At 39.0% G+C, this 16,959-nt stretch overlaps 1 protein-coding gene and 1 long non-coding RNA gene across 2 annotated transcripts in view; both read left to right on the top strand.

Moving 5' to 3' along the window:
- Nucleotides 1–1,464: 1,464 nt before the first annotated feature.
- The window catches only part of LOC149069303 (calcitonin receptor-like), a 37,679-nt gene continuing 22,184 nt past the window's right edge, over nt 1,465–16,959 (top strand). Inside the window, exons 1-6 of the mRNA XM_089249915.1 lie at nt 1,465–1,750; nt 3,483–3,667; nt 5,948–6,141; nt 7,871–7,996; nt 9,205–9,299; nt 11,124–11,215. Coding sequence (XP_089106041.1) covers nt 1,607–1,750; nt 3,483–3,667; nt 5,948–6,141; nt 7,871–7,996; nt 9,205–9,299; nt 11,124–11,215 — 836 coding nt within the window. The 5' untranslated portion in view covers nt 1,465–1,606. The remainder of the gene's footprint in view (nt 1,751–3,482; nt 3,668–5,947; nt 6,142–7,870; nt 7,997–9,204; nt 9,300–11,123; nt 11,216–16,959) is intronic.
- Nucleotides 13,286–16,379, top strand: LOC149069304 (uncharacterized). The gene is made up of 2 exons (XR_016195083.1): nt 13,286–13,465; nt 16,163–16,379. It is a non-coding gene; the product is annotated as an uncharacterized LOC149069304 (long non-coding RNA).

Raw genomic sequence — 16,959 nt, 5'->3', positions numbered from 1 at the left:
TCTTCCCCCACTCTGAATTTATCATTTTATTAAATTTATCAATTCAATCAACTCTGAATTCGTATTATCCATAAATTTCACCAACTCTGAATTTATATCCTTTACCAATTGCTCAAGAATCCCTGGCCGTAATGGGACGTTCAAGTATTACGTAAGCAAATTTTTAGCCATTTTGACCCCCCCCCCTTGTCAGCAAAATTTCGTCATCAGCTCTGCCCCTCTGAATCCTAACTCATATTTTCATAAAGGGTGGTCGATGACGCAAGCATTATCCAAACCCCCCCTCCCCCCTTGTCATCAAAAGTCAGCAAATCGGAAACCTCCCCCCCCCCTCATCGATAATGACGTAATACTTGAATGACCCCTAAGTGGACATGCGCGACTCGTCTAGGAAGTAAGTCCCTGCGAATCAAGTTTGGGTCGAGACCCATAGATCAAGAACCCCTGGCTGTACATGACTTCGTACGACTTATCTAGGCAGCCCCTGGAAATCAAGTTTTGGTCGTTTCCCATAGCTGAAGAACTCCATGCGAGTGATCTCCCCGTTAAAAAGTCTCACCACAGAGAGCAACAGGCCTTACAAACAGTGCAAATATTCAATCATTACACTTCCCTTCTGAAATATAGATGGCAGCACAGAAAAATCAGACACACCGCTAGATACACAGTCTGTACACACACGGACTTACACTTCCAGCACAACTCACTAGGTAGTAAATTGCCCATGGCGATAGACCTGAGTTGTGCTCGGTTTGAAAGGAAAGAAAGCTGAAGAACTCTCTCCAGGCTGTGAGTGAATTTGTGCGACTCATCTCGGAAGTCCCTGCGACTTAAGTTTGCGTCGCGACACATAAGTTAAAAAACCCTGTGCTAGACCGACGATGCGGCAATAAATGTGTCACGACCTCAGAAAATTAAGCCAACTTCAAACTGAACCAGATTAAATAAATTGAATGAATACAATCAGATGAACAGAACTTTTAAATATATTATCTTAACGTGAAATGGACGAGAACTTCATCAAATGGAGGGATTGTAATATATTCTAATGAAGATCCAAAAGCTAGACGATCTCAAAGAAAACGTCTATCGCTTATCGATTTCCGCTAAGAATTGCAAAAAACTAAAACAAAAAACAACGTTTCGATTTCCCCAAGGATGAAACATCAAAAAGGCGTGTGCGCGTGTGTTTCATAACGAAAATAGATGGCATTCGTGAAAAAGATAACGGGTCAAAAATGAGACTCTATCTGAAAGTACATCGAATTTACATCTAAATAAATTGTAGGTAATGATGGAGAGGGAGAAAAGAGAGATTATCTTCACGTTGAAAATGATAATCTCTCGCCCTATTGTTATTTTATTATCATTCTGTTGTTATTTCCGAGCAGATAAGGTATTTCCAACGTATCGAATGCGTGTTTGAAACAAAAAAAAAACGATAAAGCACCGTCGTTTCGCGTCGACTTTTATCCATGGAAGCGTTCAAATACTAAAGTCTTGTTCGATTGTGTACATTGCAGTTTATTTCATCCAGGGTTTTGCGTCATGGTTTGAGACTATATGTTAGCAGATATTTCATAATTTCTAACTTCTGAGTGAGAGTATGTGTTTCGCGTTCTTCAAGGAACCTCACCAAGGAACGTGCAGTTTTCAAGCCCATAGAAAATTTACATCGCGTAGGAAAATTCTCGACAAAATGCTGCCGTTGGGACTGTTGCTGATATACCTGCCGTTGTCTCTCAGTGAAGTAAATCATTTTGATTGAATACTTAAATATATACAGGGTATTCCATAAATTCGTTAAAATAGTTTAAAAGTTCATAGAAATTGGGAGATTTGAATGCGGTTCACGAAAAGTTATTCTCATGGGGGGATTAGTGTTGGCGCAGAAAAAAATTGTTTACATTTTTGTCGGCACGAAAGCAAATCACCAGAGATCAATGTTAATCCAATAAAATGCAGGGTGTGATTAACAGCTCATTTCCTGTTATTGGCGCTTTCATAAAGTTTTCATTGTGATTTTGACATTGGCGGATGAAGCACTCCTGGTGAAGTTGTTTTACCTCAGCCACGAATCGCCGTCGAAAGCTTTACGAACGTTTTGGAGGTCCAATCGCTTCTGTCGGACTGACCTGCAGCGCCCTCTGTTGACAAAAATTTAAGCTGGTATTTTTTTCCCTGGTCCAAAGAAATCACCCTTTATGAGAATAACTTTTTCTCAAACTATATTCAAACATACCAATTAATTCAATTTTTTATGAATTTTTAAACTATACACGAATTCATGGGACACCCTGTACTTTACAGATGTTATTGTTTTGAAGCCGTGGTGTCCACTCTAGGTCCAGTAAGCGATTCTGAACTGACGTCCCCTGAATTATTTACTAATATTTGCTGTGCAATTGTAATTATGTTTTGCCGCAAAAGCGTGTGAAAAAATGTTTGGTTCAAAACCTGGGGATCTTCAACGCATTGCCCGTTGAGCTCTTTGATAGCATGCGTGTACTTATAGCTTAGTATGTAGTAGAGCGCTTACACCTCTGTTTTAAAGCGTCGAGTACAGTCCCTCAGTGTGTCAACGGGTGAAATCACTTAAACTGATTAAAAATAGCTGAACTGTGAGCAAAGTATTTCTCATCTGAAGTTTTTTTTTTCCCCTATTCTTATCTTGTTGCCCATTCTTCTGTCAATGCGGCTCACCACAGGTTGTTTGTCTTCGTCCAATGTGTCCCAATAAACCCATAACGTTAGACACCTCTGTTTTAAAGCAGTAACATATTGTTGAGGGTGACGAAAAAATATTCCTGATAATCTTTTATGCCGACATGACTCGAACGAAACTAGATGCTTTTGATATAAAAAGAATTTAACGATTTTCAGACAATTTTTTTTTAATAGACAAATCTAAAAAAAAATGGGGTAAGCTGTGTCATAGACACGGCAGCAAGTTTTGACGTGAATACGCTCTTTGTGCCTACCTTCGCGTGGTAGGTACTGACATAATGAAATAAGTATCATCGGATTTGTCTTTGGAATAGCTAACAGACCATGGATAGTATCCTAGAACGCGTATTTATGGGGAACTATTATGTAGAGAGCACTGCCCTAGATTATGGATATTGTTTCGAGGGGTCCTTAGAACATGGATATTATTTCAAAGTTTCCGCAAGGGCAAAATGTTTGAGAAACGCTGATGTAACCAATTTTTTGGATTTTACTTGGTGAAGGATGAAGATTGTCTGGACGTCTAGCTTTTATATGAAAGAAATTCCATCAGCATTTTGTGACCGTACTTTGTCAGTTTGACACATACTGGTAAACCTACCATTCCTTAGCTCAGATTTGAACTCAGACCAGTGTCTGAGTTAATCGTAACAACTGTCAAACACCACCCAAGTTTTCAATTTCAACATGAGTGATGATTTATTATCATTCATAATTTAGTAAATCAATCTTAAATCTCGCTTTTTTATTCACAGGTAAAAATGGACAAGCCGTTGCTGAAATTGATGAAGTCCAATAAAGTTCCATATTTTTACCATACAGATCCAGATGAGGATCTCTGTAGGTTCTCCGATGATATATACATGAGACCTGAGGTCTTCAAATATTTCTCTTGCGCCTCGTGTTACTATTACATGAGTGATTCGGTGTTCAAAGAGAAGTGAGTAGTGTTCTTCGAGAAGTTTATTATTCGAATTAATTTGATTAATTAATTAATTGGGGCAAGAGACCTACCCAGAGCCGCTCTCGGGTAGGGAGGAGGTGTGTTCGACAGGTGTGGTCGCACCTGGCTCCGTGCTCTATGGGGGCAACGCACTCATTTTCAATTATTAGTGACTTTTCACAATTTAGAATTTAGAACTTATTGACACAAACCATATAAAACATATTACAGTGGGATGGGGGGGGGGGGCTGAATCAAAAACCAAATATCCATAATAGACCCAAGAGATCTATATATGATCTGTCCAAACCACAAATAATTTTATCGATTGGCAAACACAGGCTATTGAAACACAATGCACAGCATCATAAATGGACATAAGTAATATAAGTTGATCAAACGGTAGGCCGCAGTACTAGGTATGGTTATTATTTTCACCAGTAATGTTTCATTTCACAAAATAAAATACAGTTAAACACACGGCAGACATAGGTGTTTCTTTAGATTGAGTTAACAGGAGTTAATGTAATCTACAAGCAATTTTTTGAAGCGGTTTATGTTTCTTTCTAATTTTATATCATTACTTAATGTGTTATAAGATCTTGGTTCTAAATATAAAAATTGCTTCTGAATAAGTGTCTTTTTAGGTTTTATGACCTCATATAGATATCCATATTGTCTTGTTTGTATAGGAGTGCGTCGCAATGTGAACCATGTTTGGATTTTTTTTGTAGAAACAGTAAAACTCGATATAAATAAAGTTTATGTATATCAAATCTATAATCAGCACTGTAATCAATATTCGATGAATAAGAATATTGACTAGACATTACATTGATGGTTTTCCTTAAATTATTTTTTATTAGTTCTAAATTAGATCTGTAGTCACCGCCCCAAATACATATACCGTATTGTAAAATAGAGAAAACCCATGCAAAATAAAGCGTATGGAGAAATCCACTTGAAATTATGCTTTTCAGATGGTAAAATCTTATATTTATATATTTTAGTTTATTACTGATTGCAATAGCGTGAGATTTCCATTTAAGATTTCTATTTAACGTTATTCCCAGATATTCAACCATTTCATCAACCTCAGAAATCGTGGGGCATACACAATGATGAAAAGGACAGCCGGATTTGTGACACTGCAATTTCAATTGTACTCTATTATCACTATAAAGTTGAAAGTTGATATATGTAGTTTTCTTAAGATTCAGGACTAGTTTATTACTATTCAGACAAATATTTATTTGGCACAGATCTGCTTCTGCATGGTTTTTCAGAATATCATAATTTTCTGCTGCTATGGTTATGGCTGTGTCATCAGCATAGCTAATTAAATGTCCATTTAGTTGAAGATACTTTAAATCGTTAACAAAAATTAAAAACAATATGGATTCAGAATATGCAGGAATGATGAAATAATATCAGTTCTGAAATTATTTCTTGAATTGATTCTTCATTTTCATCAATTTTCGAATTTTTCTTCCTTAAATTCCGAATTTTCCTTATTTCTGGAATTATTTCTTCGATAAGCGTGAAATTTCATTCATTCTGGAATTATTCCTGCCATTAATTCGGAGTTTTAATCAATATTCTGGTATTACTTCTTTCATTAATTCTGAATTTTCATTGGAGCTAGAAATTTATTTCGATTATTTTCAATTTATAAATTGAAAACAATCGGAAATAGAGTCTAAAATTTTCATCAATTTCGGAATTGTTTCTTTCATTAGTTAATCTCTCAGTACTGAATCTTCATTAATTTTTCTGTTAATTTGCATATAACTGTGTGTTCAAATTTTTTTTACTATGGCTATTTCTCAGCATTCCTGCATATTCTGAAATAATGGATGCCGATACCTTCTCCCCAATAAATGTATGAAATTGAGGCAAAAAAGGTTCTAAATTTGTTTAAAATAATATTGGTGTCTCCCGAAATTGTTGACATGCATGTGGCCCCCCGCTATTATTTTCCCATCGGGCCCCGCGTTTGGTAAATGCTGCCCTGGACCTAATTAACTGCCCACCTTTAAATGCAGCACTGCTTCCATTAAATTATATTAGCTTTTCGTTTCTTGCCGGAAAATCTTAAAAATTATGAATTTTACGAAAAAAAAGGTTTTCTACTCTAATTATGGATCTTTGAATAGAAAACAATGAGATATTAGCACTGTTTTATAAATTTTGAAAATGAATTTAAATTTTTCCAGCAGTAATTATGACACTAACTAGTTTTTTTTTGTGTGTGTGTGTATGTTTTTCTTCTTTCAGTAAAAAATTCGACTTTAACGGCATATATCTTTGGGATACGACGCAAAACGTGAGCCTCCTCCCGAACATCAGTGACACGTCGAGTCCAATATGGGAGACGTTCGCTTCACCGAAACACGCCCTGTTCTGGAAGCAATGCTGCGAGTCCAGCGATAGATGCTGTGCGGCCATGTTGAATACTTCGCTGACAACGGGTTAGTCATCATTATTTTGATTTTTTTTTTTTTTTTTTTGCTCCGTCTCAATCAGGGGTGGGTCTAGAGCTCGCTGTTGGGAAAGGGTTATACAAATTGCTAAAAAAATTAGTCTCGGTGACCATATATCCCGCAGTTTGTCCCGTATTTTACGTGACAGTCTCGTTTTTCTTCTTCATCCCGACTTTTTTGAGAAATGTCCTGGTTTCACTCGTTTTTTTTAGCGAAGTTTTATTGACTTTGTTGTTGCCATATCATATAGAAGTTCCGAGAATTTCATGAATTATTACATTTCACTTAGTGGGGGGGGGGGGTTTGATCCCCCCGATCACCCTCCTCCCTCCCTACAGATCCGCCCGCGCCTAGTCTTAGTCCCAAACTATGATTTGAAATTGGTTTCCTGTTCAAACTTCAAGGCACGAATGTTTGCCGTTCTCGCCTTTAAAAAAACTCGCCGCAGACCTACAACGGTGCAAATCTTCAATCATTACATTTCACTCCCAATTTGAAATATAGATGACAGATGGCATGACTATAACAAGCATTACGCAGAAGCAAAACTTCACGTTAGGTTCACAACACGGACATTCCAACATCTACCAATTCGTTAGAATTTCCGCAGAGAAAAATGGACGAGGTGCATGTGTGGTTTAGTATTAGTAGCCCAATGTATGGAGGAAAGACTTTTTCTGGATATTTATGCCGAGGTGAACTGGGAAAGAAAATTCATATGGTCTCCACCGGAAGTCAAACCCGGTCCTCTTGCAATCCGGGCGAGTGCGCTATCCATATACACCACAGGAGCCCACTCTACTCGCAGCTAAAAATGTCCGCCTTCGCTCCACTCTCAGCTGAAGATGTATTCCTTCATTAAAGCGTGGATCCGAGGGGGGGGGGGTTGGAGGCAATCGACCCTCTTAAGAGCCGCATAATATGTGCTAAATTTATCTGCCCCGTAAAATATGGAATGATCCGATGCACCTACACAATTAGTCGCTTCTCCAACACATCACACATCACCCTGGATCCATTCGCAGCTGAAAACGTCTGCCTCGGCTTCATTTGCAGCTGAAGATTCCTGCCTTCCACTCAGGTGGCAGACCCAAAAGGAGGCGATGAACGAACTCCAAAGAGCCGAATAATACGGAAATTTTTTTGTCCCGTAATATACGGGACGATCAAAAACGAACTTATACAATTCACCCTGCCCGTCATATCGTCCTGGATCCGTGCCTGGTGAATGAAAAAAGGTGGTTGTTATGACCAGACAGGTGAATGTTCAAATTTGCATAAAAATTATGCCGATAGTTCATGCATTTATTACACACAAAAATAATTCTATTCCAATTTCTTCATAGCTGCCAATTCTTTCCATTTCATAATAAGCTATGGGATCTTTTTTATCGTCCTTCTCCATGGTTGAGAATGCAAAACTCTAAATCAGTGATTCCCAACGTGGGCGTTAACACCCCCTATGGAGGAGATGAAAATTCCAGGGGGGCGGTAGAAGCTACGGGTATGACATAGGATCCTATGGGTTAGATTACGTTAGGGGGCGATGGGAGAAAAAAATTTCTGAAGAAGGGGGCGATGGGACAAAAAAAGTTGGAAAACTATGCTCTAAATAATTCTTTCTCCTCTTGTCATGAGTGAAGTTTATCTTAATTGTGACGATGTAATGATTTGACTATTTGATTATGATGTTGTGAGAAATGTTTTCTTCCTGCAGAAGGTACGTATTGCCCGAGGACATGGGACGGATGGGGATGTTGGCCAGACACGCCAAATGACACGGTAGCCGTCATAGATTGCCCATCGCACGTGTACCATCACTTGGAACCACCGGTGTGTACTCGTGAGTAGAACTTTTTGTCGTGTCGTTATAAAAAACTAGATGGTACATTTTTATGTATAAAATAAAAATCATTATAACCGGTTTTTACGGAAAATTCACCGCCGAAAATTCATCGATGGAAAATTCGTGGCAATAGGGTTCGACACGAGTCAGGGCGGTATTCACCGACATGGTTTAAACTGTAGTCACAATTTTTGGATAAGAATATTTTTGGTAAGAGATCAACATAGATTGGCTAAAAACCTGAATTTAACCAATCCGTGTCGATCTCTTATACCCAAAAATTATGACTACAATTTAAACCATGTCAGTGAATACGGCCCTCAATGAGTCAGTAAGTGAGCGAGGAATGACCGAGAGAGAATCAATAAATAATACAGCAGTTAGTGAGTGAGTGTCAGAGTGGTTAGTGTTGGTGAGTGAGCGGGTGACAGAGTGACCTAGTGAGTGAGTGTCGTAGCGAGCTACCCAGTGGTAGAGTGAATGACCTAGTGAGCAATATGTGACCTGGTGATGGAGAGTGACAGGGTGAGAGACCTAGTTAGAGTAAGCGACCGGTGAGTTAGTGATGTGATAGAATGAGAGACCTTGTTGGAGAGTAACAGAGTGAGCGACCAGGTGATAGAGTGAGCAACCTAGTGAGTGAGGGACCTAGTGAGTAAGTGAGTGATCTAGAGATCAAGTGAGTGACCAAGAGATCAAGTGAGTGACCTAGAGATCAAGTGAGTGACCAAGAGATCAAGTGAGTGACCTAGAGATCAATTGAGTGACCGACCTACGGAGAAAGCGATTGACTGATATATCGAGCGGCATTGTGAGTGAGTGACCTATAAAGTAAGAGAGTACCCTGGTGAGCAACGTAGGAAGTAAGTGAGTGTCCTGGTGGGTAAGTGAGCAGCAGCGTAGGGAGTAAGTGAGTGAGCGATATAACGAGTGACCGAGTGAGTTATAGAATGAGCTAACTAATAATTGACCGAGTGATCTGGTGAGTGAGTGAGTGAACGAAAGAGCAAGCTAGCTCTAAAGACTAGCCGATGTTGTATAGTCCCCTATAATTTCGTCAAACTGTTGGTGAATTTTCCATTCGGTGAATTTGCATGGCGGTAAATTCAGTGTGAATTTTCTGAACAGGTTATAAAGGGATATTTAAATATAAAAAGATGATTTCGAAAATAATTATTTACCATTATTTCTAATATTTGTCACAGGATCTGTTTCCAGAAACTGCACCAAAACTGGTTTGTGGTACCGAAATCATTTGAATCATGAATGGAGCAATTACACGCTTTGCTCTCAGCAGGAAGTGAGTGATCAATCCTTCAATAAAAAAAACCTTCATTTTTGAGTCGCAAATAATACAATAGAACCTCTCGATAATGGTTACTCATGGGACCAAAAAATGTGTCCGCTAATGGGGAGGTACGATATACAAACACAGTGGAGTCTCGTTTATGCGACATTCACATTTATAGACGTTTGGGTTCAGTCGTAATTGGTTTTTATATACTTTAAGGTTAAATTTTATATGTTACTGTAAAAGTGTACACCGGTGGTTAAGCATAATCACCAATCGTCTCGATAAAGAAAGTTTGATTAAGTTTCGCACTTTTATCGGTTATTATGCATAATCTATACATGTAAAAATAACATGTTCTGACTGTTTGATTCACTGACCGATTCATTATGGCCGAGCCGAAACCGCTGGAGCTATGTTTATGAAATTTGGTCAGTAGTTTTATTTTATGATCTAAAGCAGTTATTCCTTAATTGGGAAATATCGCTCCCTAAGGGGTGGGGGGGTAGGAATAGTTCAGGGAAGCTACGGGTATAACATAGCATCCTATGGGGTGGCTTGAGTGGGGGGTAATGGGAGAAAAAATTTCTGAAGGTGGAAGCGGTGGAACCAAATGTTTGGAGGAAATATGATCTGAAGACTCACTAAGGAGAGGGACTTTTAAAATTTTAACCGCTCGGGGAGGGGGGGGGGATCATAAGGCGGTTCAAAGGTTACATGGGGCGATCATGGCCTGGCCGAAACCACTGAAGCTATAAATATGAAATTTGGTCAGTATTATATTTTTTCATGTATATGCCTACTGAGATGGGATTGCTGAAAATTCAACCTCCCTCAAGGGGGGAGAGGAGGGAGTCATGAAGCATTCAAATGTTACATGTGAGAATCACCGCAAAGTAATTTTCAAATTACTAAATCCACGCGAGCGAAGCCGCGGGTAACAGCCAGTTTCCAAGTGAAATTGGAAAATCTGATAAATATGGAAAATTTTCTAATATCTCTCTCTCTCTCTCATTAAACCAATAAATAATTTTTTTTCCCGCACATGATACGTGCACCGCATATATTTTGCAACGAACATTAAATCAAATTAAAATATGCATGAAGAAGATGAAAACATTCGTAAAACAACAATATCAGTTTTGTAATGTTGGTTTTCTTCACACGTATCGATAAATAAAGTCAACATTACCATTCGGAATCAGTATCCTGGACCATAGTTATGTTCAGTCAGTTATGTAACTAATTGACAATTTCTCATATTTACTAACATGAACTTAAATTAAACATAATCATAGTTATTAAGGATTAATTCTCAGTTTATGACAAAAACTTTATAAATTAGTTTGCCTGATTTTCACGTCCGCTAACGGGGAACGAAATACATTAACAGTGCCGTCTGAACGCATGGGCCTACCCGGGCACGGCCCTGGTGCCTCAGGAGGAGCAGCCTCATAAAAAAATGAGATCCGGTTGAAATTTTCTATGATATCCAAGGTAGGGCCTCAGAAAAACCACTTGGCCCGGGGGAGGGCGGCATGATGCTCTTAAGACAGCCCTGTACATGAACACCCTATTCTACTGGACCGGGGATCCAAAAAGTTTCCATTAGGGGAGGTTCCACTGTAATAATAATTGAGTAATGAATCGTTGGATTCATTTTTTAATAATGTTTCCGAATTTCAAAATAATAATTTTCAAAATTTTTGTAAGTTCATTATTCACGTTGTCATGATGTAATTCAATTGACCATGCGTTGTCTACATTGTGCTTCAATTGCTTTACTTAATCCAAAAGACCAATATAATTTTGTCGCTTTTAATTCTATGACAGGACGTCGTGGCCATGCAGCAAACGCATATAATCGCATTGGCGATATCAATCACCCTGCTCTTCCCTGCGATACTCATCTTCATATGCTACAAGTGAGTAATTTTCTACTAGAATACTACTATACTAAGTTAACAGTAGCCTACATGCTCCTCGTAAACTGTAGTAACTCTCTGGGGAATTTCTAACGAATTGGTACATGCTGGAACGTGTGTTCTGCGAGCATGTATGGGATCTTAAAGCATTTATGTTGTCCGAGTTATGCGTGTTTCGTCTTCTAGTGTTGCTGCCATCTGTCTCTCATATTATGAAGTGAAAATGACGGATGCCTGAATTTTTGCGTTATGTAAATATCGAGTTGAAGGTCTGAATGTTTTCGGCAGAGAGACTTTCTTAAATAAAAGGTAGGTTAGCATTTTCGCACCTCGAAGCCGACTACCACAGCGCCGCCAACGTGATTCGAATTCGGTTGCTCATGACGAGATTCTAGCACAATGCACAGCGTCTCAACAAAAATTCACGTCACTTTATACACGATATTTTTGAAATAGATGCACAAAGTTCTAGAGGAGCGCTCAAAGATAAATAAATTGAAATCATAATGACAATATGCAGAGCGGGAAACGTTATCTTCCTGTGCTCGGCTACAACGAGAACGAAAAATCAGAGCCGTCTTAAAGCATGCTACCCCTCGAAGACCTCGGTCGCATAGAGCCAACACTATATATAGTATCTACTATTGCTGTGTTGATAGAGCCACCCGTATTAATCAGACCCAGTAATATTAATTTTTGAAATTAAGCAATTAAGCATTTAAGTTGATAGGGGAGCCTCAGAACATTACTTTGACCAGAGGCCGATTGTGATGTTGGGATGACCCTGTGAGAAATGAAAGCAGTGAAATGTCGGTGTCGTTCATAAAGCAACGTGCACCGGGGTTACAGAAGGTGTACCATCGGCTACGAAGTCAGAGGCGCATTTATGGTATGGCGCATTATGGCCCTTCTCCCATTCTAGTCCATTTTCCTTGACTACTCTTAAATCACTCCCATGCTCACACATTAAGTCATTCTTTTGGTTATTCCCATGCTCACACGCTCTCTAAGTCACTATTTCAGTCATTCACATGCTTACACACTGTTTAGGTCACTCACATACTAGCTCACTCTTTTGATCATTCACTTATATGGTTCCTTGCTCGTTCCATTGGACGTTCATTTAATCATTTACACGTTTACACACATGCTCTATGTCACTGTTTTGGTCATTCACATGCTTGCACACGCTCTAGAACACTCCTGGTTATCCACAGGCTTGCTCACACTCTAAGTCATTCTTCTGCTCACTCGCGTGCTTGCAAACTCTCTGGGTCACTCACTCACTCGTTAGATTTATTTAGGGTTATACAGATTTTGCCGCCTTTCTTCCATTCTAATAATTTTTTTGGCCACTCATTCCTCAAATTTGCCGCTCTGTAAATACGCCACAGTACGAAGTCCTCATAGCTTTCTTTTACTGTTAGCATAGATAGATAGATAGATAGAACCGCTCACAACCCCGGACTGATGCAAAGCACCTTACTTCCGTTACCTCGAAAAAGGCAGAGTTATGTGGAAAAAAGTTAGCAAAGAGTTAAAGTGGTGGCCCACACTTTGCCCCGTGCTCGCAAATATCGAATCACTCGCGTCGTTCTCCCAATGAAAATAGCCATCAACTCAATGCAACGTGCAAGCCATTTGACTAAAATGGATAGCTGAACCCAATAGCTATGTCTTCACTGGTGCGTTTTCTTTGCGCTAAGTAGGCATGCTTGGTGGAACGTGACGTCAGTGATGGGGGCATGCCTTAAATCGTGTTGAAAGGCGGCCATGTTTCCGGTCGCTAGTAGCAGCACACGTGTTTCCAGCACCCTTGGATTTCCTTGCACTTTCAACTAGGTTTCTTGGAAAGTATTTTTTTTTTTTTTTTTTTTTTTTGTGTCGTGATGTCTCCCGAAGATACTCTAATGTTTATAGAAGATTATAAGGAACTTGATTCATTATGGGACGTAAAAAACAAGGACTACACGAACAAAACCAAGCGAAACGATGCTTATATGGTGTTATCTTCCAAAATACGGCATGAGTGTCAACAGCGTGAAAAACAAGATCAAATGTTTACGGTCTTATTTTTCGAAGGAACACCAGAAGAAAATTTCAAAAAAGAGTGGTGCTGGTGCCGAAGATACATACCATTCTTCGTGGTTTGCCTATAAATCGATGTTGTTTATTTTGGATTCGCTGACCCCGAGGTCAACTAGGGATACCGTGGATATTATACCCTGCGTAACAGAAGAAAGCAATCGTGTAAGTAGAGGTTATAATTTCAATAATTTATTAAAAATTTGGAATGAATAAAATAATCATTCAGAAACAAATGCTAACAAACATGTTCATACAAAAACAAGTTATACAAAAATAATTGTTAAATAAGATTATCGAATCCTCGACTGTATAAACATAAAAAGCTGTAAAAAATAATTATTTCGCTCATGGCACCGCATGGGATAAGCTGCTAGTACTTCAAAGTACGGAATGAATTTCAATATATTTTTATTTCAGTACTTACACTTTTCACTATGAATTTACTAAGATCCTGACCTTGGGACCCTGGTTCAGGGTGTGAAGTTTGTGATTCTTTTGAAACAAAATAATTATGTATACAGAGATAACATTATAAAATTCAAAATCGATTTTTAAAATTCTTACATTCACAGGAGTATTTACAGAATGGGGAGGGGGGGAAGGAGGCTAAGCGACTTATAGCCCAGGACGGCAATTTTGGAGGGTTCAGAAAAGTTTAGTAATTGGTTGTTAATTAAATCCAAATTTTTACGGGAGAAAGGCGGCTAGACAGCAGGTGGGAGGCCCTCAATGCACATCTGCTTATGGTTTTAGCACATTTTTCAAATTTATTTCACAACCTGTTTCATTTGCCGCTGTGGTGGTCGAGTGGTTATAGTGCCGGACTCGTGATGCGAGGATCCGGGTTCGAACCCCACAGTGGTGGTCGGCTGAAGTTGGTTTTCTGTGGTTCCCAACTTCAAGGCGCAAATGCGAGCCGATCTCCCCGTTTAAAAAGTCTCGCCACAGAGAGCAACAGTCCTACAATGGTAAATCTTTCAACCATAACACTTCACTCATAGTTAGAAGAACTGGGGGCAGATGACAGCACGACACATAACAGGCATTACACAGAAACAAACTTTACGTCAGGTTGCACTACACGTACACGCACATTCCCGCATGTACCGATTCGTTGGGGGGTTCCGCGGGGGGGGGGGGGTGCATGTGTGGTGTAGCAGTAGTGGGTGGGGCCTCCAAGGAATGGCTCGGGGATCCATGATGTTCTTAAGTCAGCCACCTCGTTGGGCAATTTGCCTGTTGTGGCGTCGTATTTGTATTTGTATTTCAATATTTCGTTCAACTTGAATCAATGGTAATAAAGAAAATAAATTGAATCAAATAAGAAGTTGAAAACATGTTGATTATCTTATGGTTGGATTAAATATCAAAATACGAGTAGATTTGTTCTTTTCTGTTCAAATATTCTTGCGGAAAAACCTGTGTTACGGAGTTAGCCTACTACTGTGTAAATTATTTTTACAAATATTTGTTTTGACGCGATATGGAACCCTGTGCTGACATAAAATAGTTCATAAACTCTTCCCGGATTTCTTTTGCATTCCTTGTTGTATTCCGTGGAAGTACACGAAGATTACTCAGTCCACTATCGCCTGCAGTGACGCGTCGCCAAGATCCTGGAATTACCTCTCCAGTGCTGGGATCCTCATTATCAAAGCACCCTTGAGGTGAATAATATTTTGCTGCATCTGGTTGGGAACGGAGGAAATTATGGAGATATGTGCAAGCCAGTACAATGTCAACTACAGTACTCTCAATTTTAATTTCTATAGGTTTCCGAAAAATTCGGAATACAGATGTAAGTAAACCAAACGAATTTTCTACAATGCGTCTTGCTCTCGATAACCTATAGTTAAACACCCTTTTCGGTGATCCTCGATTCAAATCAGTTGCATAAGGTTTCATAATGTTCTCTACCATAGGAAAGGCATCATCCGCAACCATTACGTAAGGGACTGGTGTTGTGCGGCCAGATAAAGGTTCGTCTTGAGGCAGTTTTAGATCGTGGTTCACGAGTCTTTTATAGAATTCGGTGTTTCTGAAAACACCTCCATCGGAAATTCGTCCCTGGCAACCAACGTTTACATGTATGAAATTGTAGTTTGCGTCTACAATAGCCATCAGGACGATACTGTTGGTTCCTTTGTAGTTATAGAATTCCCCCACTGAATTCTCTGGTCGTTGTATTACGACATGTTTCCCATCCAGTGCACCTATGCAGTGGGGAAAATTCCATCGTGCACCAAATTCGTCGGAGATTTTTTTCCATTGTTGCTCCTCAGCTGGTAACTAGAAAAATAAATATATATAAAAAAAAATTTTTAAAAGGATTTTATATATATATATATATATAACAGAAGTGTGTTATGTGTGTATATGTGTGTTATATAACAGAAGGTATTTTTCGTGATGAAAACCCCAACCTTCCCTCCCGACGAGAATTTATGTAATGTAAACATGTGGTAAGCAGAGTGTGTGTGGGAGTGTATTCAAAACCAGAAGGGAAGAATTTACAGCTGGGGACGTCTTAAAAAGGGCCCCTGAAAGGTCAACCTCAAAGTGGATAGTGTAAATATAATATGCTATTGCGTGTGGGAGTGTTTAGAAAAAACCCATACCCTCCAAGAAAAAGTTCAGTGAGTTCTTTGAGAATAATAACAGCTTATCTGCTCGTTTTCAAAAAGCTTTTCTCATAGAACAACTGCTTATTATGTGCCGATAATGTAATTGATAAACCCTATAGCAAATGCGACACACACATAATATATATATAGCGATAATAGATGATTTAGTAGTTACATAGTAATAATTTGTTCATAAAAAATTTTTGTTAATTTAAAGTAGGAAATATTTTTTTAGGATATTCCAGTTGAGGCTATGGCACCTGAACCAACAACTGAGTCTCCAACTAGCAACAGCAGTTTGATAGAGACCAATACATTTCAAAAATCTCAGCCCGCAAATCTTTCGGAAAACGAACATGGTCTAAAGGCCCGTTTACACGACGCAAGCGCTTTAGTTGTTAATTAAGTTAATAGTAACTTAATTTTTAGTTGCTTGCCAAGTACGATACAATGTATGCAGACGATAAGGGCCGTTTACACGGCTTTAATTCGCAAGTGCGCAAGTGCACAAGTGATATAGTGGTAAGTGAGATAAGAACGGTTCTATTTTTTCCGGTTAAGTAGACGTATGCGCATGCGCCAGTGGGCGTGACCTGCCGCGCTGGAGGGGTCATTTTGCTCTCTCACGGAGGGGTTTATTTTGATCTCAAGCGTGAACCTGTTCATACTCCATCGTCTCCTGAAGTTTCGCTAGAATTCTGCGGAAATATTGGATGGTGAGGTGACCAGAGGACACAACCTTCAAGTTTGTTGAAAAATATCTTCGCCATGAATGTTTGTTGAACTATTGAAATGAAAATTACCTTAACAAACAAGCTAAAAATTATTCGATGTTGGAAAAAGCTATAGAATATTCTGTCGACGTGATGTCAGGAGTGGAAAAAAATTGAAGATTATATTTCAAAAATATATATCGGGTGGGGAGGATTTATTTATTTAAAACTGGAGGGGGGTTTCGAATATTTCTCTCGTCCAGAACGAATTTGCTGCCATCTGTTGTAAAAATACATGATCCAATATTTAACATAAAGA

This window comes from Pholcus phalangioides, unplaced genomic scaffold (genome assembly GCF_987345545.1).
Source record: "Pholcus phalangioides strain wild (caught in Gottingen) unplaced genomic scaffold, Ppha-v1.0 ptg000022l_1, whole genome shotgun sequence".
NCBI lineage: Eukaryota > Metazoa > Arthropoda > Arachnida > Araneae > Pholcidae > Pholcus > Pholcus phalangioides.
The sequence above is the reverse complement of the archived record's forward strand: the minus strand, read 5'-3'. Positions and strand labels throughout refer to the sequence as shown.